Source organism: Balaenoptera musculus, chromosome 18 (assembly GCF_009873245.2).
Source record: "Balaenoptera musculus isolate JJ_BM4_2016_0621 chromosome 18, mBalMus1.pri.v3, whole genome shotgun sequence".
NCBI lineage: Eukaryota > Metazoa > Chordata > Mammalia > Artiodactyla > Balaenopteridae > Balaenoptera > Balaenoptera musculus.
The window spans coordinates 69,375,136-69,400,953 of NC_045802.1; the positions used below are offsets into that span (position 1 = coordinate 69,375,136).

The 25,818-nt window shown below is 45.2% G+C and overlaps 1 protein-coding gene across 5 annotated transcripts in view; it reads right to left on the bottom strand.

The window, feature by feature from the left end:
• Positions 1–25,818, bottom strand: part of TMTC4 (transmembrane O-mannosyltransferase targeting cadherins 4) — a 61,669-nt gene that overhangs the window by 6,499 nt on the left and 29,352 nt on the right. For all 5 annotated transcript variants that reach the window (XM_036831535.1, XM_036831534.1, XM_036831536.1 and 2 more), the window contains 11 exons: positions 21,467–21,564; positions 18,468–18,560; positions 18,073–18,237; positions 16,624–16,826; positions 14,969–15,140; positions 14,749–14,880; positions 8,195–8,274; positions 7,912–8,019; positions 7,679–7,820; positions 2,672–2,786; positions 1,517–1,629 (listed from right to left, as the gene is read on the bottom strand). In XM_036831535.1, the coding sequence (XP_036687430.1) occupies positions 1,517–1,629; positions 2,672–2,786; positions 7,679–7,820; positions 7,912–8,019; positions 8,195–8,274; positions 14,749–14,880; positions 14,969–15,140; positions 16,624–16,826; positions 18,073–18,237; positions 18,468–18,560; positions 21,467–21,564 (1,421 nt within the window). The remainder of the gene's footprint in view (positions 1–1,516; positions 1,630–2,671; positions 2,787–7,678; positions 7,821–7,911; positions 8,020–8,194; positions 8,275–14,748; positions 14,881–14,968; positions 15,141–16,623; positions 16,827–18,072; positions 18,238–18,467; positions 18,561–21,466; positions 21,565–25,818) is intronic.

Here is a 25,818-nt window from a genome sequence, read left to right on the forward strand (position 1 = left end):
CCTGATGGGGACGGTGGCCCAGCTGGAAGGTCTGCTTGCTCCACCCCTGTAAGTCACCACCACGTCACCTCTTCGTCCAAGCGTCCCCGCCCAGTGCCCAAAGTTAAGTTCCTTATTTCAGATTTCACCCTCTGTTTCCTTATCTTAGGCTCAGCACCCTGGCCTAGACAGTTAGGAGGCAAAATGTGTAGAGAAACAGGAAACCCATTTCTCCATTCTGCTTTATGGAGCATTTTCTACTTTATCTGGGAAAAAAAACACACAAAACACCACTGTGAACTGCAACCCAAATCAACCCCAGGTTCCGTCACCTTACTAGGAATTCCAGTTTAGAAGCTGTGGGATGATAGAAAAATCAGCGCATGATCACATAAGCTGCATCTCAAGGATGGTCACTGGACACTCCCCCCCCGTCCCAGGCTGACAGATGGCTGGAAAGTCATTAGAAAGGAACCCACACACCTCACCTCCCTCCCCTCTACACAAGTAGGTTTGTAAAAAATAAAACGAACCCCCTCAAAAGGTTATCTGGGGGCAAAATCTAGAAATTCAAAAATGTACTCTGATGCTATTAAACTCCCTGATTATTCAATTCAAAAAGGATAGAAATGCATGAGACATCTTACTACTGTATTGTTATAGAAAATTATGCTGATAATGATATCTAATGAGCCGAACAGGAGAAGTATGAATTAATCACTACTATTAGGCCGAGTGTGATCAAAATCAGATATGTCCCCTGATTCAAAAAGGAAATACTTCTCTCATGAAAGGACGAAGACACTGCTTCTAAAAGTGTGTGTTCTGTAACATCTGTGCTAGGAAGCCGGGATGCTGGTTAGAATGCATGCTCCCTGACCTTCCCCAACGGAGCCACGTGGAGAAATACGGGCCTCTGTATTCTCACAGGCTCCCTCGGTGGTTCTGATACACAAACTAAAATCTGAGATCAGTGCTATTAGGAACAGAGTCCCCTTCAACATCCAGGGAGTTACGTGCCTTCTGATTCACGGTCTACTCCTGGCCCACCCTGGGACCCCAGTTAGTTAGAGGCCAGATGCAATATCTTGTGGTTTTCGTTGGTCAGAAACTTCTAGGGCTTTGCAGATGACCTGTAACTTCCTGTAGGTGAGGAAAAACTGGGAAGCAGCGAGAACCCATCCTATATTCTCCACGGGCTAGTACTCCTTTTGGGCAGAAGAGGACGAGCCCCAGCGCCAGGGACAGAATCACAGCTCCATGCCGGGAGCTGGGGCATCTGCTAGGATTTTTTTGGCTTCTCCTCCCCTCCCACGTTTGAGCAATGCTGGTGAATTCTGACCAGAAAGCACGTGGAGTCTGAGTCCACAAATTCATCTCTTGGGCAACTTCTCAAAGCAAACTGACCGAGCCACACCGGTACGCAGCTACCACTGGTTGGGCCTAATTCCGAATTTAACTGGGCAGACGTTACATTGATGGCTCCTGTCAGATGCCGGCATTCACTGCAAGAAATCACGGCCTGCAGTTCACACACCTTGTATTTCTGGGACTTTCCCAGCACGTTTGCCAAGGAGAACATCAGAGAGTGGTCATTAGGTATTAATGCCAGTGCCTCTCTTCCAACAGCTTCGGCTTGGGCTAAATTACCTGTGAGTGAAAAATGGAAAACTTAAAAAACATGTTCGCATTGTACTAGTATTTTAGTCTCTCTCTCTGATTAACAGGGCTTATGTGCATTATGTACAATGATTATGAATAAGCCACTTAAGAAGATCAATGTAGAACATGTAATTCACACACACATACACAACACTCAACACACACACACGACCTATCAGTTGCAAAGCCACTGCAGTCCAGCACAATTCCGACATAACATACCAACAGCTTTTGATTAAATTCTGTCAAAGCACGTAAAATCTAATTTTAATTTCCCCCAGATACCAGTTATACCCAAATCAGAGAAAACAAGTCTGCAGAATAAGAATATCACAGCAACAGTTTAATAACTGAATATTTATAGTATTGAAGCTCACATTCTACACTTTCATTAGGAACAAGATGCATATCTCCCTCCACACTGAGCAGATGGCTTACTAGCTTTAAATTCTGCCAAATGAAAACTATCATTTCCTATGGGATGGCTGGATTTTTAAAAGTAGGGGAACAGAGAAATTTCTAATTGATTGAGTCTCGCACGGGCTAAGAAACCAGGTCACCAAATTTATTACCATTATATCGAAAATAAGAATCTGTGAGTGTAGGTTTGAGAGCACCTCCTTTGAGTACCGTCCATGAACTTCAGAGCATGGACCTAGCACCATCCATTTCATAAGCCCAGAAGCCATTCTTACTTACTTCCAGGTACCTCCAGCATGCTAGGTGATGGCCATTGCCAGATGACAGGCTTCAGGAGAAATGAGATGTTAGTGCACACCTGCCCCCCGTTACTCAACACCAACTCTAAGCGAAGTGTCACCTTCCCAAACATGCATATTGCAATATGTCAAAGGAAACTCCATACTCTAGAAGTACACACAGATTTGTCATGTAAAATATTGAACCCCATATTTATTTTTAAAAAAAAACAACTCTAATGCACACTAGGGAAAAAAAAAAGCGCCAAGCATCTGTTTCCTAATTATCCAACAGCACTACACCGTGGACTGACCGAATCGCGTCTCCACACCTGTGTTATCAAGGAGGATGATCATGTTGTTCCAGGCCAGGCTGTGCTCTGGCTTCAGCACGGTAGCATTCCTCCAGGCGTTCAGCGCGTCCACGTGACGATTGAGATCTGCATACTGAACACAAAGCAGGGACACCCCCAGTCAATATTCCAGTTCTTTTTTTTGCTTTCTTTCTCCAAGATATAACCAAACCAAACCCCCAACCAAACCGAACCGAACTTGTATTTATCGAGCTTCTGATTTTTCATATTAACTCATTTAGCCCTCCCAACAATCTCAGTGAAGGAGAGAACTATCCCCATTTTACAGATGAAGTAAATAACTGAGGCACAGAGAAAGGAAGTAACGTGCCCAAAGTGCCATATCTAGAAATGGGAGAGCAGGGCCTGGGACCAGGTGGCCTAGCTCCTGAGCCTACAACCTTTTGACTACAACCCATAATTTAGTGATTCCAGGTGTCAAAGCACGTTTCAGACTACTGAAGAGAGGTTAAGGAAAAAACCTAATCCTTGGTATTTTTCCAGAAAGACTTCACATAGTCTATCTTTGATAAGGTATTATTTAAAATGGTCAACAAAATATTTCATGTGATTAAAAGCTCTATGGGCCAAATTCACCTTGTGAAGAATGGTCTTCCTGCCTACATCTAAGCTTCCTATAAAACTGTGAGTCTATCAGACATACTTTATGAACTGGTTGGAAAAGTCTTAAGCGGTAAATGTAAACCTCTTTGGCAATTTGGAGCCTGTTTGCCTCCTTCAGGAAGGAGAGAATGATCTGTTGCTTTCTTTTGAGAGGGAATGTTAACATCGATAACAGAATATGAAATGGCTGGCTGTCAATCTGCATAGTTAATAAAAGCACACAGAGGGGGAAAGTGATGGATTGTTTAACAGGTGACCCTCTTGCCCTCTTCAACTCAGTTCAAATGCACATCTCATCTGAATGAACACGGTTCCTTTAACTCTGCAAAAAAGTACACACAATTACAATTTATCAGAGTTTAAGGCTATTTCCTTACTTACTGTCAAGTCTGTCTTTTCATTAGACAACAGAAACATTGTGACTTGCCCCATGACCCCACACACAGCAAACAGGTGGCACAGCACGCAAGAAAAAGAAAGGTTTAAGGAATTAGGAATTACGGAAACATTTGTGAATATCCATTTGCTAAAGATGTCGGAATTTCCCATGAGACTCAGAAACTCAAGTTACAATATTTTAGCCCTTAAATGAGGAAATATGTAAAGTTCAAAGACTTAAAATAATTTAGGATGCCTAATTATACCAACATTTAATTGTCTCTTTATATTTGATGTTCCATTGATTTCTCAGCCAGTTCTCTCCAGCAAGTGACAGGTATTTGAGTCATGTGGACACGATCTGTGGTGACATTCTTTCAAAGGCACCCAGGAAAACCAACATAACTTCGTTTACACAACAAAAACATTCTTTACATATTTTATTATTTATTATTATTTTTCGTTACTATTTATTGAAGAACAACACCAGCCTGAACCCGGTAACACTTACTCCTATTTTGCCTTGAACTTTACCTTTTATACCATCTATACAAAGTGAACAAGCACTTTAAGGGAAACAGAGAAAAATGGTGATTTAGCAAGAACTACCCATTCTGAAAGTGGACGGGTAATAAGCATGTTATTTACCTATTAGTCCTATGCTCATCCTTCTATGCTCTGCAAACTACATTTCCCATGGTGCTTTGCTACTTGGCCCGTTAAGTCTCTCTGCCAATAGAAGTCACAGGTGATGATCAGATAGTTGGAAGAGGGAGTAGCGCTTTCCCCCCATCCTCGCTCTCTCTTTCCTTGTCCTTGGCAGTGCCTCTACAGTGGCCATGTCCCCTCCCTCCACAGTCCCAGGGCTGGACTGTGGTCCTTCTGTCACAATCTCAGCCTTGAGGTGGTGGTAGCTCCTGAGATGTGGTGCCTTCTCTGAGCTCTTAAATTCTGGTGGCATCACTTCGTTCCATTTGTTCCCCTAACCCTACAGAGTTTCCTTTTACTCTCTGAGTTAATGTCACCTTTCCATGTGTGTTCTTCCAACAACTGTCTAACCCATTCCTTGTACTGAATCTTCTCTATTTAAAATACTTAGCACAGGGACTTCCCTGGTGGTCCAGTGGGTAAGACTCTGTGCTCCCAATTCAGGGGGCCGGGGTTCGATCACTGGTTGGGGAACTAGATCCCGCATGCATGCAGAGTTGCAAACTCTGCAACTAAGAGTTTGCATGCCGCAACTAAAAGATCCCACATGCCACAACTAAGACCCAGTGCAACCAAAATAAATAAACAAATAAATATTAAAAAAAAAGAGATTATTTTAAAAAAACATACTTAGCATGGTTTTGGTTTTCCTGAATGGATCCTGCCTGATGCAATTAGTCCTTGCAAAATGAACTGTCTCCAGTCACTATTACCGTAATTTTCTAATGTCAGTAATGTGTCCCAAATAATCCAGCTCTTCCCAATTTCCTACGTCACAAGAGAAGTTCATTATAGTCCCTTCTTTCCTGTATCCAGAAATCAAAACACATTTCTGTCTCCCACTACTGAAGAGTGACTAAGGAAGATTTTTTCAAAAAAGAAACTCTTCAGTTATTAAGTTCCTATTATTTGCCGATATAAAAATATACTGGTTGAGCTGTTAAAGATTAAGCTCTTAATGCTTTTAAGCTGTCAAGCAGGCAAAAGCTGGATAATTGAACAACAAAGGAGAGCAAAATCTTTAAATAAGCAAGAACAGCTGGCAGGAGGGAACACAGAAAGATTACTTCACGGTAGCATAATTAGTAAACAGTACACAGAGAACAGTACAAGGTCTCAATATAGTCAATACTACAGGTGATCTTCTAAGTGAGAGTGGGGATGAGTTCCAGGGCCTGGAGCACATGTTAAAATCCTCTATTTTGCATTCTATCTTCCTTTCTTTGGACGTAACTTGGCTCATTTAGCATTAATTCTCAATTTTCCAAACCCCAAGGAATTGCAGTGACAGGCAGCTACTGGGGGAAGGAAGAAGACCGCTAAGTATTAGAGCTTTAAAGTATAACCGAGGGCTCCAGGCAGATACACTCACTTCACAAACAATACCCTGAAAAAAAGAGCTGCCTCCCAAAAAATTTTAAAAAAAGAATGAAAGAAGAATTTGTGTGGATCTCAAGTATAATATGTCACACAAGTCCTAGTGTAGACACAGTAAATAGAAACAGTAATCCCTGCAATCACCACCAATGCAAGTATTTGGATAATACCCAATTTGTTCCCAGACCCCATTCTCACTTCATTAACTTTGCAGGGACCCACCCTGCTCTGCGTGTGACTGGATTTTCTGGTCTCTACTGATATTATTACAGTGGAGTTTTACTGTCTCTCCCCTACTCCAAGAAAACAAGATAGAGGACCCAAACATGCCACCCCAAATATACCATTTTGGCATAAAGATTATTGCACTGAAGGCATTTGAGAGTCAACAGATGCAGAAAGCAGCTTTCCTGGAGCTTCCCTGATCTGACTAAAAGCAGAAACTTCTGAGAAAGGAGGACGGCCTCCCCTCCTGGGGAAGTTTTATGGCTATGGAGAAGACGAACCTACACAAACACACCTCACTTCATTATATATGTGAGGTTTCCCCCATATATTTACCTTCCCACAGTTCGTCAGCTTGGAAGCCTGACACCTCTTTCTTTGTCTTGTCATTTCTCTACAAATATAGTTCTCTGCTAAGATGCTACATAAGCCCAAGTTCTAACCATCCCTTTGAGTTACCCCACTTGTCTGCCCGCTGCACACGTTAATAAACTGTTTTTCTCGTTACCACCTCCATCACCTCACAGAACTACCATTTTTTGGGTGTGCGCTTATTTTCTTTATTAAGGAAAGCAAGAGCTTTAATAATTAAGCTGTGCGTCCTCATGGAGGCCTTTCAGAAATGATGACAAAATCTATTTCATTATCATTAGAAATATATGCTTTCAGATTTTTTTTTAAAATTAATTAATTAATTTTATTTTTGGCTGCGTTGGGTCTCTGTTGCTGCCCACGGGCTTTCTCTAGTTGCAGCGAGCGGGGCTACTCTTCGTCGTGGTACGCAGGCTTCTCATTGCGGTGGCTTCTCTTGTTGCAGAGCATGGGCTCTAGGCGCACGGGCTTCAGTAGTTGTGGTACGTGGGCTCAGTAGTTGTGGCGCACGGGCTTAGTTGCTCTGCAGCATGTGGGATCTTCCCGGACCAGGGCTCGAACCCATGTCCCCTGCACTGGCAGGTGGATTTTTAACCACTGTGCCACCAGGGAAGCCCCATGCTTTCAGATTTTAAGATTATTGAACTTACTGTATGAGCTACTGCTGTATTATTTATTTGAAGAAAGAAACTATATTTTAAAAAAAAGAGTCAAGAGCAATAACAGCTTTATAAATATCCTGTTAGTGACCAAAAAGAGAAAGTCTCTACGGAATACATTATGTTCTATTTCCATTGAATAATCTCAAAGCCCTTTTGTGGGCTCCTGAGCTTTCTTTTATGGGGGGATAGTTACCTGTAAAAATGCAGGAACAGTCCCTTGAGGCAGCAGAAGAGGAAAGCTCAGATGTCACATTATGAGTTTGCTTTTTTTAAATTTCAGTTTTTATTCAATTGGTGTTTTAAAAACAGAGAGACCAATGTTTATCAGGAAGTAACCCCCTGGAATACTGTTTTACAGGGCACAAAGGGAGTTTAAAAATTGTAATTTATTCCTTAGTTTAACCTGTTGCCTTTATGATCTCTTAAACTTGGCTAATTCAAGTTGGCTTGCTCTCTAATTAGAGCTAAAAAAAACTACATAGGAGGAAATCAAATAGCTACCTTCAACTGAGATAAAAGTATGTGCAAGAACTTCATAAGCTGTAGAGGATTAGAGTGGGTGCTGCTCTTCTCACTTTATTATAAAGAAAGAAACAAAACCAAGCTTTTCTTCCGCAGCCACAGGGCACCACGTGCTTACCAAACGCCCGAGGTTGTAGTAACAATCTGGGTATTTCCTCCTGTGTTTGATCGCCGTCCGGTAACTTTGCTCGGCAGCCTGGAACCGTTTCAGGCTGTTCTGCACGATGCCTAAATTCATCCACGCGGCGGCGAAGTCTGGCCTGGAAGATAAACAAGGAAAAGAACGGCTGAGCTCCCAGAACGCCGGAGCGCATTTCCATGCCATGAGCATGATTATGAAACAACGCTTACTGTATCTGTACAGCCAAAGACAGCAGCTCCTCTGCTTCCTGGAGCTCATTCCTTTCTTTTAAGATATTTCCCAGATTATTCATGGCATGAACGTACTTCGGATTTAATCTGGAAGTGGAGAGAGAAACCAAGCCTGTAGTCTTCACTAAACTCTCAGGAGTTGGCAAATTTATCTTAAAGTTGGGGTCCTCACGGGGACAGGTTTTTAACGCTAGAAAGTTAAAATGAGACACGTGTACTGTAAAGACGGCATTTCTTCCGTGAGACAGGACGCTTGCAGTACCTCACAGCTTCCCGGTAGTATCTAATGGCAGCTGTCTGATTGCCTTTATCAGCCAGGTTTTTGCCCACGTTGTAGTGAACCTGAAAAGAGAGAGAGAAATTGGCCATCACCTGCCAGACTTCTTTGTTCAGACCTGGGACGCCCAGCATACCTTCTAAATGAAAGCAAAAGATAATGGTATTAAAAAACAAGCCCCTACCAGAACTTCAGCTAAACCCCTACAGAGGCTGGGCCGAGCTTGCTGGTGCTCTAGTGCCCTGCCCTGTAAGAAGAGATTCGAGGGAAGGGAGGTGACGAGCAGATGGTAACACTGAAGTGTGACAGCAGGATACTGACTAAAGAACTCAACAGAGAAAACTGGAAAGTTAGGAAGCTGGGCTGGTTTTTACTGTGGAACCCTGACTCTCCCTCCTTCTCACACACCTGCACCCACTAGGGCTGAGTGGCAAAGTCCAACCACACGTGCACGTGAGGAAACAATGACGATTCTGTATTTTAAACAAATACAGCACTTTCTTGTATGACACCCTTCTTCTGTAGCAATACTATCATTCCACTTTACACTAATCAAATTCTCCCTCCCTCATTCCTTTAGGTAATAATGACCGCATCCCAGGCACCATGTCGGCAGCTACAGATACAATGGTGGGCAACCCATTCAGACCCCTGCCTCCTGAGCCCTGGATGGGAGTCAAATGCCCTCATTAGTAAATGTGTCACTCGAAGGGGCCGGGGCTCTGGAGGAAGGTGAGTCTGAGGACGGCACCTGGTTGAGTGTCAGGAAGGCTGTCCTATAAAGGGCCTTGCAGCAGAGACCGGAATGGGGATCACCCGGTAAAGGGGCTGCAGCGGAGTGAGCGTCCCAGGTGGAGCAGCAAGGGGCAGGGTCCCTGGCCTAGAGGAAGCCTGGTACGTTTGGTGGAGCAGCTACAGGCAGCCTGGCGTCGCTGAGCGCAGAGGGCAGGGGAGACCAGGCTACACAGGGAACCCCGAGAGGCGTTGGGTCCCGTTTAGTCTTTGCCCCAAGAGAAGTGGGAGGCCAGTGCGGGGTCTGCAAGTGCCTGAGTTTCCTAGGGCTGCGGTAACAAAGGACCACAAGCTGGGGGCTTAGAGACAACAGAAATGTATTCCGCCGTAGTTCTGGAGGCAGAAATTAGCAGCAGCAAGGCTGGTTCCCACTGGAGGCTCTGAGGAAAACTTCCACGCTTCTCTCATCTTCCGACCGTGGCCGGCCGTCCTTGGTGTACCTTGCTCTGCGGCTGCAGCACTCGAATCTGCCTGTCTTCACGTGGCCCTCTCCCGGCTGTGGCTGTGTGTCCTGTGGCTGTGTGTCCGTATCTCTGCTCTCTCACAAGGACACCAGTCATAGTAGATTAAGGGTCCGCCCTATTCCAGTATAACCTCAGCTTAACTTACATCTGAATGACATCTGCAAGGACCCCCCTTCCCAAATAAACAGGGCTTAGGACTTGAACACATCTTGGCGGCGGCGGGTGGGGGGCACAATTCATCCCGTAACAAAAGCCAGGGGTAGGAGGGTGGCAGAGGGTCAGAATCAGATTTAAGTTTATGTAAAGTAAAGTTTCACACTGGGAAACTCACGTGAGTCAGGAAAAAGCCAACGCTGGGGGTCCAGGGAGAGCCTGTAGCTGCGGCCCCAAGAGCGAGGATGGCGGACGGAGCTGGGTGGTGGTGAAGAAGTGGGGGGATCTGAGGAACACTGAGGCAGCAAAGAGCCCAGGGCAGCAGAATTGCACGGACTCATGAGGACTATTACCAGAAGTATTTACCAATCATCAAGCTCCTCTTGGAGGCTTACAGTGTAAAGGCCAACAGCAATCTCAGAGGAGATGATGCTTCAGAAATTCATTCAATTGGGTGTGTGCAGGGTGACTAATAGTAACTAACAGCAGTGGCTGGCAGGTACTGAGGGACCGCTTTGGCATCATTAAGTGTCTTGCCCTAGGTTGTGGTACTAGATTTGAACCCAGGCTCCAAAGCCTGTGTTTCTTCTCACTATATCACACCCATTTATCAAGGTGCTGGGTGAAAATGGGGCCGGGCTGCTCAAGACAATTTCTAGACCCACTCATTTACCCCATCTATTATTTTTTTAAGGTAAAATAATGTTTCTTTTGGGTGTTAAGGGCTGCATTGTGACCCCAAAATTCATATGTTGAAGTCCTAGACCCCAGCACCCCAGAATGTGACTGTATTGAAAGATGGGGGTCTTTAAAGAGGTCATTAAGTTGAAATGAGGCTCTTCGGGGCCCTGATCCAATCTGACTGATGGCCTTATAAGAGAAGGAAATTTGGACACACAGAGAACACCAGAGATGCCTGCACACAGATGAAAGGCCGTGTGAGGACATAGCAAGAAGGTGGCCATCTGCAAGCCAAGGAGAGAGGCCACAGGAGAAACCAGCTCTTCTGACGCCTTGACCCTGGACTTCTGGCCTCCAGAGCCGGGAGAAAATAAAACTCTGTTGTTTAAGTCAGCCAGTCCATTGTATTTTGTTACGGCAGCCCTAGCAGACCAACACATGGTGAATCACAATAATGGTTTGAGCACAATCAAGTAGCATTATATCTGAACATTCAAAACCCCTTTTAAAAGAATAATCACATCCTGCCTTATCAATCTTAACCTACAGTGATAGCACGTCTTCAAAACTACTGATATTTCTGGAAGGGTATAGAGCACTGCGACATTCTTTAAGCACATATGTAACAGAGTTTTTTTTTTTAAATTGATTTATTTATTTATTTTTGGCTGCGTTGGGTCCTTGTTGCTGCGCCCGGGCTTTCTCTAGTTGCGGCGAGCGGGGGCTACTCTGTTGCGGTGTGCAGGCTTCTCTTATTGCAGAGCACGGGCTCTAGATGCAACGGCTTCAGTAGTTGTGGCACGTGGGCTCAGTAGTCGTGGCTCGCGGGCTCTAGAGTGCAGGCTCAGGAGTTGTGGCACACGGGCTTAGCTGCTCCGCGGCATGTGGGATCTTCCCGGACCAGGGCTCGAACCCCACCGTGTCCCCCACATTGGCAGGCGGATTCTTATCTACTGCACCACCAGGGAAGCCCAAGATTTGTTTTTTAACTGTCAATTTTAAAGTCTATACATCTATTTTTACCTCATCGGACAAAAGGAATCACAAACGGGGAAATCACAGGAGATAGAAATGTATAATATTGCGCAGCACACCCTGTATAATTTAAACTTCCTAAACCAAATTATTGTCCATCTGTAGGTGTTACCGTCTTTATGTTATAGCTTGCAGGAGACTAGTTAATGCTATGGCTCGATTGTGGGTTTTGAAAAGTGGGCTCTAAGTGGGTTGATTTTGTGCCTCCCCCAGCCCCAGTCTGGAAGTGTTTACCCACTCCCTCACGCCCCACACACAAAGGGACCGAATCTGGAGACTCCAACCTGTGGGTGAGGACGTATGTGCCTGTGGTCCCCAGAATACAAACACAGCTTCTACGCAGACTTCAACACAGCTCCTGCCTCTTCCGCCCCTGAGCTCCTGTTGCTTTCCTTTGTTACGGGGAAATTCTGTTTTCTCAATAAAAAGCTCAGACAAAGAGCTGAACTGCCCTCTGCAGTAGAGCCGCTGTTCTGTTAGACCCGACGCCACCGACCAGGAGATCAGGGGAGGGCGGAGGGTTGCTTTGCAAAATCAGACTGCAGTGAATTCAATGGAACTAGTTAAAAATTGGATAGCCCCCTAGAAGACAAGCTGTCCATAATTAAGACTGGTAAACAGGTTTACCTAGAGGCCAGCCTTATCCTATGGGTGACACGGAGGGAAGTATTTGAATAGAAAACAGCTGCCTAGATAACCCATTGTGAAAAACCAAAGCAAACCCCTACGAAACAGTTTATCTAAAATAGAGTTTAAAGAATGAGTGATTTTTGTTTCCCGGGAATGTAAAGGATTGAAAAAGCCTACTTATCCTTGAACTTTCCCTCCTGCCTTTGTGATTCATATGCTGAGGCAACAAACCAGCACAGAAGCCACTGAGAAAACCCACCATTGCAACCCAAGGATATGTAAATGCAAACGAAGTGAAAGCATCCATAAGGGAAGGAGGTACATTCAACAGCAACGCTAAAACCAGTTTGTTTCAAATTTCCTGTTAAAACTTCATGTTAAACTTAAAATGTTTTAAACACATCAAAATCCTATAACCCATCCTGGCTCATCCTTAAGGAAAGGATGTGGTATATGATCATTGTAGTATATGATCCCTTTCATTGTTAAAAGAATTTAGAATTGTATCCCAGGGTTGATACAAAGTGTCACACACTTTCAAGCCTCAAAAACTAAGAATGGCTGCAAATACAATCAGATACTTGGTGTCTCATCCATAGTAGGAATTTAATTTCTATTGTCTCAGTTCAGTCACTAATACCGAGTTCCTACCATATGCAAGGCACTGTGGGTATAATTCAAATGCAGACCAGGCACAGCACTGAGTCTCATTTATAAATCTGGGCCTAACTGACAGCCAGGTGCCAACTGCTTACTTAATAGTCAGTGAATGTAAAGTGGAAATGAGTGCAGAAAATGTATCTCCTGCAACAGAGTTGAATGAAACCAGTGTCTTTCTAAATGAGATCTCTTCCCTGAAATCAACCTAGCTCCCCTCCTCCCAAAAAAGGAAGTAAAGAGAACTTTATTATACTTCCGTTTGTAGTGGAAAGTAAAAAAAAAAAAAGAAACCTATCTTGCTCATACTGAATGGCACCACTGAAAAATGTTCTTGGAAAGGCTTATCACTACTGGGTCCATTCTGAAGATGAGGTCTTGTATGTATGTTGTAAATTTAAAAGAGAAAACCACACACACAGACATATGATTATGTGCATGACCATCTGCACACCCCCTGTGTTTTCTAGCCTATGACATATGAAATCATAAGGCAGACGTATAGGCTCAAACATCACATATGTCCCATCCCCCCTCATTTACTAGGGTAACCTGGGCACAGCACTATACCAGGCCTCTATCTACCACCTAAGTTACTAACTTAGATAAAGTCAGCTCCATCTTTCCATGCCTTTTTCATTTGGAAAATTAAAGAAAATAACCTCTCTCTGACAACCTTCGAGGGAGGATAATGGAGATTAATGATAGAGCCTCTACAAAGAAATCTGAGTTCCTTCTGGGGAAGAACTATATAAATAGAAGGGGTAATTACTGCCATTCAAACGGAAAAGTAAAAATAAAGCAAATCTATTAACATTATGAAATTAAATCACAGGCAATTTATTTTTAATAGCATAAAATAAATGGCTAGGTCAGCAAATCAAATTAACAATAAAAGCTTGAAATAATTCACTCTTTTATCTCAGCCTCTAACTATAAAACACGAACAAGGTTTTCTTTAAATCAAAGAAAAGACAAACAAGGAGTCAGCACCTTTTATACTATCCCTCACTCCACGGTCACAATAAGACATCAACTATTCATTAGATTTCTTCATATAATTTTGCCTGAAATCACCGTTTTTCTCTTAAATATAGAATGTGGAAATGAGACAGAATTCCATGGAGTTTTTATCCTTCCCCCACTCCCCCATCACAATTAAGCATCCTAGGAAGCTCCAATTCTGATGACACCGAAGGAGAACAGGACTGTTATTTAATAATAATAATGATCTATCCTAACAGAATTCTTCTAACCTAACTCCTTGGCCTCCCATTTTGAGCAAATATCATTCCCTTCTTTTCATTTAATGGGACAACCAAAACTAAAAGGAGCCTATGAAAGCAAACATTTCTGGATCACCTACTATGTTCTAAGTACCATGTCAGGGCACTCCAGAGGCCACATTTCATTAAAGCCTCACAACAAACCCAGGAGATAGGCACTGTCGTCCCGTGTCCCACCCCCGCCAATCCCCCCGCCCCTCTGCCCAAAGAGGCGCAGCTGGGTAAGTGAAGAGACTGAATTCATCAAGGATACAAGTGAAACAAACTCGTACCAGACTGTGTCAACAAAAACACTGCCAATTTTAAAGTCTGTACATTTATTTTTACCTAATCTGGCAAAAAGAATCCCAAGTAGAGAAGCCACAGGTGATAGAAATGTGTGCTACTGAACACCCCACAGGGTCCTTTAAACTTCCTGAACTGAACTGCTGTCCACTCACAGGTATTATCATCTTCCAGTTATAGATACCAGGAGGCCGGAGCACGTGTTTTGAAAAGTGTGCTCTAAATGGTTCGACTGTGGGCCTCCCTGGACCCCAGACTAGATATGTGGAGTTACCTTCCCTGCCACCACTTTAATCCATGATTTGGACCAACTGGAAGATGAGTAAAAACTTGTTTAGGTAATCTGCTGTTTCACTGACATTGTCTGGTTTTAATGATTTCTTTTGTATTATTTTGGCTAAGTGCAATTTTAATAAATTTTGTCAAAATCATTAAAAAAAAAAAAAAGAAAAAGAAAAACCCCAAGTATATGATCAAGGTCATATGCCGGATTCCGTGTGAAGGTAAACATTCTCCTTACTCAGCTGTCGAACTTAAAACATGGCAGCCCACATACCTTGGCATTGAGAGGACACACAGACAGGGCGCTTCTGAAGAGCTGTTCCTCACTCCGCCACGCGCCGCTGCGAATCACGCATCTCAGCGTGTTTATGAATAAAATCCCCAGGACGAAAGCAGCAATCAGTTTCTTAAGAAGAGAGGGACATGGGAAATGTCATTAGTAAAATCCACCCATCGTCTTGGTCAGGAATGGCACCACTGCTCTGGGCCGATACCTTTTTCTTAGTATGTTTGCTGAGAACCCCAAATCCGAACGTCAGCAGCACGCAGTACCCAGCGCTGGGGAGGTACAGGACCCTCTCTGCCACCACGAAGCCCACTCGGAAGAACAGGTTACTCGCAGGAAGAAATGGGATGATGAGAAATCCCAGGCCCAGTGTGAGGATCCTGGAAGATGAGAATTAAAATGGTTACTTCTAGACTGTTCAAGAAAAATGTCCTCCTTAACATTAAATTCACGATAAAGGCCCCCCCCCCTCTTTTTTTTCATGCCAGCAACTGCAAAATGGCATCAGTAGAGAGGGTCTAACCAGGCAGCATTAGGATAAGATATAAAAATCTTACTAAGGCACTTCACGTCAAGCATAAGGATGAAACTTACAAGTCACAAAATTCATATGAATAAAGTTAGAATGATAACTTTGCGAGGCCTATGAATGCACCTGCTCCTAACTATACCTTAAACTGTGTAGGCGTTGAATAGCTCAATGGATATTGGTCCCAATTAGACCAATTTAGTCCCCCCTCCCCGCCAAACTTCACAGAAGTAATGCTACTTAACTGGTTTAAACTTCATGAAATCTGAAATAAACTAATATCATTTTCGGGTGCTATGGCATAAATTTCAGTCAAGTAAGAAGAAAGCCAAGAGCAACGAACACTTTTGGAAGTAGGCAATCATTCCCAATCTCCCACAGATGTAAGAGGATGAATTAAGAAGCAAGGTCAAACAACAAGGTCCTACTGTACAGCACAGGGAACTGTATTCAATATCCTGCGATAAACCATAATGGCAAAGAATATGAAAAAGAATATGTATGTATAACTGAATCACTTTGCTGTACAGCAGAAATTAACATAACATTGTAACTCAACTATACTTCAATAAAATTAAAAAACAAACAAAAAAAAGAAGCCAGGTCAAATTTGGTGGCTCCTTCCCAGACCCTGTGCCTGTAGTACTAGCAAAATCCTATTGCACGTGTATAGTGGATTGGGACTATGGTTTGTCGCCCTTTAGAATTACGTACTCATTTAAGCCACAGGTAAAACTTAAAACTGAATTTATTTTGAGAAATTACTAATCTAATTCCATCAGCACTTACGCTTAAAGGAAATCATCTTAAATAGTTTTCTTTCTCATAAAACACATTTGTTTTTCTCCCAATTATTCTCTCAATAACCTTTTTTTCCCTCTTCTGGGGTGTGAGAAAGAATAGGCTCTTTGGGGTGGCAATTTATTTTGTACCAAATAACAAGAGGAGGAATCACTGTAGCATCCACTAGGGTTTTCTGAAGCAGAATTGTGAAATAATGGGCACAACACACATCAATTACACTCTCAGTTCTGACCATAAATGACTCTTTACCACCTACAGCGAAAAGGATCTCAAAATGCTGCTTCACGGGGAAAGAGGGAGGGAGAGAGAAAGCAGTCATCTGCAACCCGCCCCCGCAAGTTCACTCCCCACTAGTTAAAGCCAGCCATGGATTCCAAATGGATACAACTTATCCTGGCCATAAACATGTATTTGAAATAAAGGTCCTTAGATATTACTTCCACAAAATCGTTAAGATGATCAGTGCTGGATTTAGCAAAATGCTCTGACTCCACCCCGTGTGGAAGTTAAAATTCAGCTGGGCCGCTTACCGTCTCTTGTGGCTGTCTTCAGAGCACAGGGCTTGGCGTATCAGGCCAATTAGGCAGAACCAGAGTGCTGCTAGAGCAACTGCCCTCCAGTCCCCGGCTGACTTAATGAGGGGGATGCAGCCCATTGACCAATCAAAACACAGCCACCAGGGGCACAGCAGCAACCAGGCATTCAAGGAATAGTAGTAATTATAGTTTACGGCCTGTCAGTCAAAAGAAAAACAAACATTTATTTGATACTGAACTTGGAAAAAAATATATATATCCTAGCTTCACTTTGGAGGCATCCATATGTTTCTGCTCAAGGACAGCAGCTGTATAAAATAAGATGTTGCCACGTTCTACACTGGGCACGGGCTGTAGTTTGCAGTTTATTAAATGCATTGAGATTTTTAACAGATAAAAATACAGCAAAGGGCTTCCCTGGTGGCACAGTGGTTGAGAATCCGCCTGCCAATGCAGGGAACACGGGCTCGAGCCCTGGTCTGGGAAGATCCCACATGCCGCGGAGCAACTAAGCCCGTGCGCCAAAACTACTGAGCCTGCGCTGTAGAACCCTCAAGCCACAACTACTGAGCCCGTGCACCTAAAGTCTGTGCTCCGCAATAAGAAGCCCCGCAATGAGAAGCCCGTGCACCGCAGCGAAGAGTGGCCCCCGTTCACGGCAGCTAGAGAAAGCCTGCATGCAGCAATGAAGACCCAACGCAGCCAAAAATAAAATAAATTAAAAAAAAAAAAAATACAGCAAAGCCACCAGACTCTGCTATACATTTGTTATATTTCTGGTGACACTATGTCCTGATTACTCACTGATGCCCGAAGTCTGTGACCCAGGAAATCTGAGGCCCAGGGGTCACCCATGTGCCTGACAACATAAGTATAGGGTCCTACGGTCCTTGATTTCTGTCTCTGAAAGCACAGCTAAGATACCCTTGCCTTCAGAAAAAGCAAACCTTTACAAGAAAGTCTGGACACCATAGACTTTTAAAGAGACCACAGGAGGTGGTCAGGACTACATGTTTCCATTGCAGGGGGCACGGGTTTGATCCCTGGTCGGGGAACTAAGATCCCACGAGCTGCGAGGTGTGGCCAAAAAAAAAAAAAAGATACTGCCAATCTGGTTATATTTTATCTTAACCCCGCCATGTCAATTTCCTTTATAACGAAAGTGATGGGGTTAGGGGACAATTTAAGGAGGCTGGCAAGAAATCTGACATTTTCTAAACCACTCCTCTTTAATTTTGTTTAGAAAGGAAATACAAAGGGTACCTTCTCAATGCCCTAATAGAAACCTGGTTTCATCCTAGAACATCCTCGGTGAGAGGAAACACATGTGGAGGTGTTCTGCTTATGGGAGCTTTTGTGGGTGCTGGGGAGGGAGGGAGGAGGAGAGCTGGGAATCTGGTGGGCAAAGAAGAGGACCCATCGGAGGGCAGACTCAGGACTCACCCTGACCAGCATGCTACTGGCGAAGGAGGCAGGGTTGTCGACCTCGGTGAAGGCCGGCGGGCCGGTGCCCATGATCTTCCAGCGCACGTAGAGCACCCCTGTTCCCCCCAAGGCCAGGAGACTCATTCTGAAGAGGAGGCCCTCAGTCCTCAGCACGCCAGTGTTCTGAAAGGACACCGCAAGGCCCCTGACGTCACAGAGTTTTCAGATAAAAGTGTGGCCATGCCAGGTACAAAGGTGCAGCAAGTTCTGGCTGAACCGCACTGACACCGTGCTTTAAAGGGCTGGCTATTTTAGAATTCAAAGTCGCAAGAAATACTTTGAAAATGGCATTTTAAATCCACTGGTACTTGACATTTTCCACATCTGGGCTGGAGACAAAAGCAGATACTCACCTCTAATGATTTGTCCTTACGTAGTACCTTCCGGACCATTTCCAGAACATTTAATTTGCCTATCACCAAGATGTCAAAGACGGCATTCAAACCCTAAGAGAGCAAAGCAAGGAATCAGCAATGGGACAGCCTAACTCTGATTAGATAACAATTATCCGTCACAATTTTATTGCTGAATCTAGACAAGAAATGTCCTGGATTAGATCACCGCAGATGACCTCTTTAGCTCTAAAAACAAAACCAAAAAATCCTATCGTTCCTATGAAATGAGCTCATGTATTATATCAAATTTATTATCTAGTAAATCCCTGTTAGTCTGCATGTAAGAGTACTATAAGATGCAGGAGAGCTAGACCTTTGGGGTTCCCAGGAGAAGTTCTGCAGAGGCCCCTCTTCCATTTTTTTCTTTACTATAAAAGTCCCTTAGTTGTAAGAGCTAACACCTGTGCAGTGGTCATGCCTAAGAAGATAAAGGCAGTCATCAACCCTGAAAATCCAGCCAAGTAAGTAATTACACTTCAGGAACCCCAGGTGCTGCCTGATTTGGGCAAATGCCATGGAAGAGTGGGAGCAGAACGTAGAGCCTCCGGTGGGGCTCCGGAGACCTCTCAGGTTCACACTCCTGGTTGTCCGCTAGATCCCTCTTCCTGCCGGGCACGCAGCCAGCCCTGCAGGAAAGCATGGTCACGTGACTGAGTTCCAGCCTATGGGATGCGGGCAGAAGTGATAACGTGCCATCTTGGAGGTTTGGGCACAGACGGGGGCACCCGGCCCCCCTCGGTTTCCTGTCCAGCTGTGGCAGAGATGATGGAGATATTCAGAGTGACACTGGAAACCACACCCTGAAGACGGCAGAGCCTCGGCCAGCCTGACCCCACTGTGTGGAGGACAGCCACCTCTGCCCACAACTTTTAGGGGGATGACAAATAACTCCAGTGATGTGGAGCCACTGGCCCTTGGGGGTGTGATACCGCAGCTCCACTGACGCTAACAGCTTCCCGTAGCATCACGATAGTTCCCTTCTAGCAGGGGATGGTTGCTCTTGAAGCTATGACACCTACGGTCACAGGCTGCAGGCTCATCTGGCCTTGGACTCTACTCTCTACCCTGCAGTGGACTTCCTACAAATGTGGCCACCGCAAGCAACGTCATGTGGCCGAACTCCCTGCCGGAAGCAGGTAAAGCGGTCAGAACATACACTGCGTAGACGGTTCAAGCTGTCCCTCAATGACGGGGCTCTTTTTAGTATGGGGCTTCGTGGCAAAGAAGATCATAAATCATCAGAAACCAGTGGTAATTTGTGGTTTTCAGAGCAAGGGTGGCATCCCTACTTAACCCCCTCCCATAAATGCTGGGAGCCATTAATTATCCAATACACAGGCCAGTGCTGGGTCAATCACTTCACAGAATCCTGATTTTATCCACCCATGCGATGAATGATTTTAGTGGGTCACAGAGGGCCATTTCTGCCTGGGTCTGAACCACTTTCTAGAAGGCAGAAGCTCCCTGTTGAGCTGTGCTGTCTTCTTATACCATTTGTTTTTCTGCCTGGGAGCTATAGGACAGGCACCCAGGGAGGACGGGGTCATGTTGTCTCGAGGACTGAGCCAAACACGAGTTTGGCACTCCCTCCTCCTTCCCGTTGAAATTCATCATCGAAATGTCCACATTCTAGTCAGATTTTTTTGAAAGCTGCTCAATTTCACCGTATCTTTATTCATGTAAATTCAACCTAATTTTCTAGTGCTTCTCAAACATGGATGGACGTAGGAGTCACCTGGGGGCCTTGTTAAGGGGAGATTCTGATTCAGCAGGCCTGGGGTGGGGTCTGAGACTGTAAATTTCTAACACCTTCCCGGATGGTGCAGTTGTTACTGGCCCTCAAAACCCACACTTTGAGACAAGCACGGGTTTACGGCGGTGCTTCTCGCAGGTTGATTTTGTCCTCCCCCTCCCACCAGGGGGTGTCTGGCAATGTCTGGAGACATTTTAGGTTGTCACAACTGAGGGTGGGTGTCCTTCTGGCATCTAGTGGGTAGAGACCAGGAACATAGCCTATGATACACAGGACACGCCCCAAAGAAAGAATGATTCATCCCCAAATACCAGTGCTGCCAAGGTTGAGAAACACTGGTTTAGAGCAAACTTTTAAAAAATAACTCATGAAATTCAAGTATCTTTGCACAGTAATTCTATGCCATTTCCTAGCCGGCTAACCCTAATCTTACAGACCAAGCCCAGTAAAACCACTGATCTTTGCCTCGGCTGGTGTCAAACCCCAAAGAGCTCGGACCGCTCTTTCTTTCCCACAGCTTCCGATACGAGCCACACACACCCCACATCTCTGTTTTCCATTTCTCTACGTCCGTGCACATCCCTAATGTCTCAGTTTCCCTGTAATAATGTAAGGTGGGAAACTGGCTAGAATGGAGAAAAAGGAGAGTGCATTTCAATGCCTCTCTCTTTTGGGGGCTTCAACTTAGATCGGACACAGGAGGCGCATGCCTGGACTCTTCAGAGCCCTCTCCTCTCCTCTCTGACATTTCCGGGTGAAGCTGGGTATAACATAACGCACATCAATGCATGTTTCATCGGGACCAGGAGCAAATCGGGACCAGTGGTAGGGTCAGAACACTGCTGTATTTAGAACACTGCTTTATTTAGGACTGCCGAAACATGAGAGCACCCCAGAAAAGCCACAGCAGTCTTGCTTCTCTTTTCCCTAGGACCTCTCCAAGAGGGCTACTCACCGCTCTTCAGGAACTGTCCCCACTCCGTGTCCACCAGCTCCAATGAGAGGCGACTGAGATAGTCAACTCCCACGCAAACCGCCAGGAGCATGACAGCACAGGTAATTAACTGGTCCAGAACGGTGTAGGACTGAAGGCCGGTAACGGGGTGCAGTAGAGGAGGTCACAGGGGCAGGGCAGCCCAAAATGTCCTTACGGGAGGGAAAGGGGGTGTAGGGGGACAGGCCCCGAGGGCACCTCGGGTCTTACCAGCACAGTGATCCCTTGCTCTTTGCACAGCATGGCCACTGCTCCCAGAAGGATACTTAGCAACACCCAGAACGTGGAATGCGTCCCCTCCTTGTTAGCTGCCAATCAGGAGAAAGGACAAATACAAGAGTCATGCGACATAGCTCAGTCTTGCTAACACCTGGAACTAAAATTCTAAGCATGCACCTTCAACAGCCACAATTTAAAAACAGTTTGGTCTTCGGACAGTATTTCTCTGTGGGTGAGTGTGGTAGACCCACATTTCTGGTTGGACAGCACCCTCTACATGGCACACACATCCCCTTCTCAAGGGGACCCCGGCAGGTGCCCAGAGCCTTGGGGAGGCACTGTAATGCAGCCCTGGCCACAAAGACATCTCAAGGCAGAGTCCCCAGGGGGCAAGTTCCTTCTTCCCACCTGGCCAGTCACCTAACAGGCCATTCTGACAGGGCGTGCCGAGAACTCCCACTGGGGGTGTATGCACTGCATCTGGTTGCACAGGACCCAGCAGTCGCTGCTGCTGTCACAACAGGGGGCGACGGGAATCCCCAATCTGCTCTGAGAATCTCGACAACTCCCAGGGTTGGAGTCCAGCACTGCTCTGAGAGTATCTACCCCTTCCGGGTGGAGCCTGGGCTCTCTGAACACCTGGTGGCTTAGGAACGTCTGCTCTGCTACCATCGTGGAATAGCTCTGAAGGATACAGGATGCAGGACCACTAAGCCCACATGCATGGACACTCAAGCATCAATGGGAAGCCAAAGCATCACCAGAAATGTGACCGCTGTAGTAAGCAGCTTGGGTGGGGCTGAGCTCCAGTAATAACTGATGGTCCCTAAATGGCCTTCTGAGGAGGGAGGGTCTGCTATCCACTGGCGGGTGGCTGGTGGATGCAAGTTGGGGGCCAGAGCTGAACTGCTCAGGAGGAGAAGAAAGGGCATATGTGATGCTCCTCTCTGTTCCTTTGTGACACCCTCACCTCCTCATTGAGGTAGATGGTGAACAAACATTTAAAAAAGACCTAAGTTTAGCACCCCTATGTTCATAGCAGCACTATTCACAACAGCCAAGACATGGAAATAAGCTAAATGTCCACTGACAGATGAATGGATAAAGAAGATGTGGTATATATACACAATGTATATACACAATATACACAGTATATTGAGTAATATACACAATATTACTCAGCCATAAAAAAGAACAAAATAATCCCATTTGCAGCAACATGGATGGACCTAGAGATTATCATACTAAGTGAAGTAAGTCAGAAAGAGAAAGACATGGGACTTCCCTGGTGGCGCAGTGGTTAAGAATCCACCTGCCAATGCAGGGGACACGGGTTCGAGCCCTGGTCCGGGAAGATCCCACATGCTGCGGAGCAACTAAGCCCATGCGCCACAACTACTGAGCCCGCATGCCACAACTACTGAGCCTGTGCTCTACAGCCGTGAGCCACAACTACTGAGCCCACGTGCCACAACTACTGAAGCCCGCATGCCTAGAGGCCGTGCTCCACAACAAGAGAAGCCACCGCAATGAGAAGCTCATGCACCGCAATGAAGAGTAGCTCCCGCTCACCGCAACTAGAGAAAAGCCCGCATGCAGCAAGGAAGACCCAACGCAGCCAAAAATAAATAAATAAATAAAATTTTAAAAAAAGAAAGAAAGAGAAAGACAAACACCATATGTTATCACCTATATATGGAATCTAAAATATGACACAAATGAACCTATCTATGAAACAGAAACAGAATCATGGACATAGAGAACAGACTGGTGGTTGCCAAGGGAGAGGAGGTTGGGGGAGAGATGGAGTGGGAGGCTGGGGTGAGCAGATGTAAGCTTTTATATATAGGATGGATAAACAACAAGGTCCTACTGTATAGCACAGGGAACTATATTCAATATCCCATGATAAACCATAATGGAAAATATTAAAGAATGTATATATATGTTTAACTGAATCACTTTGCTGTACAGCAGAAATCAACACAACGTTGTAAATCAACTATACCTCAATTTAAAAAATTAATTAAAAAATAAAATGAAAATTAAAAACACGCCTAAGTTTGAGGTAGGGCAAAGTGAACCTGCTTGGAGGAGGTGCCCATCAATCTTGGGTCACCTCTGCTTAAAACCGGAACTCATGGTCTAAATTCCAGCTCTGCCATTTACCAAGTAACCTTGAGCAAGTTACTTTTACTAACTGTCTCAGTGACTTCATCAATAAAATGGGGGCAACATCACCTATATATCCCCTACTTGAGAGAGAAAAAATATATAGAAATACCTGGCCACCTGTGTTAAAAGTTACATATATATGCTTGTAAATGCAAAACATATCTCTGGAGAACACACATGAAACTAACTACAGTAGTTTCCGAACAGTTTTAAGAAGAAAAATTCAGGTAGGAGAGGGAGGAAGTCTTACTTTTCACCGGGTAATGTTTCCTACTGTCTAAATTTTCTTAACTATGTGCATGTATTAAAAACCATACTAAAAACTACACATTAAAAAAAATCACTTGGTATAGTGCCGGGACCCCAGAAAGCATTCAGTGTTTGTTGCACATGAATCAGCAAAACCACCCCAGGTTTGAGGGAGAGGGTCTTCCAATGGGGCTTTGATGCAAGGGGGTGGCTGATCTGTCACCTTGTCAGCAAAATGTGCCAAGCTTGTTATTCAGTGAAAAGATGCACCTTGGTTCTCATTAAATTGCTTGAGCAAGAAACCAACAGTTAAGAGGTGTGTGTGTGTGTGTGTGTGTGTGTGTGTGTGTGTGTGTGTGTGTGTGTGTGAGATGCAGATCCTGAGTGAAGTGAATACGTAAGAATCGTCAGCAAAACACCAGGATGAAAGTCCTGGGCTCCCTGTCCTGAAACAGCTGTGGGGTCTGGGTTGGGAAGTGCTGCTAGCCTTGAACTTTCTACGTGTGGGTGGAGACTCCTCTCAACATATCGAGGGTCTGCATCCAGCCGAGCCCCCTGGACTCTCAACAAACTGTGAACAGGACTGAACCCCATGCTGCCAAGGGCCCAGTAGGCTGGCGGGGAAAATGTCCTAGCCACAAACAGGCTATGATGGCTGGAGAGATTCGGAAGTCAAGCAAAAGGACACAAAGGCCAACATTTTCTAACCTTTTCAGCTTTTCTTGGGACTCTCCGTATGTCAAATTTCCAAATTTAATGTACAAACAGGCAGAATTAATAGAATACAGAAAAGTTTTATTTGGCTGCATAGTTGAGGCACCAGAAGGCTTTTCACCAGGCCAAATGATCAACAAACAAGAAAGCCTCACTGATTTGGAATCCACTGTCCCATAAAACACAACGAACACTCTTGCTGTAAGCCTTTCCAATCCTTCCTGCTGCTGACATGATAAAGGGGTCCCAATGCTGAGAATGGCATTTAAGGCCTTGCTGCTGGGCGACACAGCCTCTCTGCGGGTTCCCTGGGTCTATATTCCAGGCACACGGGTCAACCTGCTCACTGGGCTTTGCACATTCCACTCTCTTAGGCTAGAACGTTCCCGGCAGAATCCTGCCGTCTTATTCAGCTGCCAAAGGTCACTTAGGCTGTGCGACCCACTCCCACTCTCCTGGGCAGCCTCCCTTCCCAATTCACTGGGCTTTATTCACAGTTAGAACAACAGCAAGTGGTCCTACTGTGTGCACGCCTGACTGCCCAAGAGCAGGGTCTGTCTCACACACCCCGGTGCCCCTAACTGACCCCCGAGATTAAGTTAGGCCCAGCGTAGCACCTAAACTGCCCTCAGCACAATCAATCACTATGTTCTTCTCACACTTTATTGCAAATGCTTGATTTTTCTGTATTTTCCCCAGATGGGGTTTCTCACCCTTGGCACTGCTGACATTTGGGTGGGTCAATTCTCTGCATCGTAGGATGTTTAGAGCCTCCCTTGTTTCCACCCATGAGATGCCAGTAGCATTCCCGGCCCTCAGTGGTGACGAGCAAAAATGTCAGACTTTGCCAGATGTCCTGGGGGGTGGGAGGGGATCACGCCCAGTTGAGACCATTGCACTAAACCAGTGCCACTCACAGCGTGTGGTCCATGGACCTGCCCTGAGATCTTGTAAGAAAGGCAGACTCTCAGGCCCCACCCAGAACCTCGGACTCAGAAACTCGAGGGTGGAGCCCAGATGTAAGCCTTTGAACCAGCCCCCCAGGTGATTCTGATGTTAAAGGTCAAGGATGGGAATCTGTGTTCCCATCCCAGAATCTATGTTCATACACCCTAGATGGGAAGCTTGCTCACCGTTGCATCCCGGGCACCAGGCCTGGCTCTTTGGAGCAACTCTTCCAAGCTCCAGAATCCGCAGCACCTGAT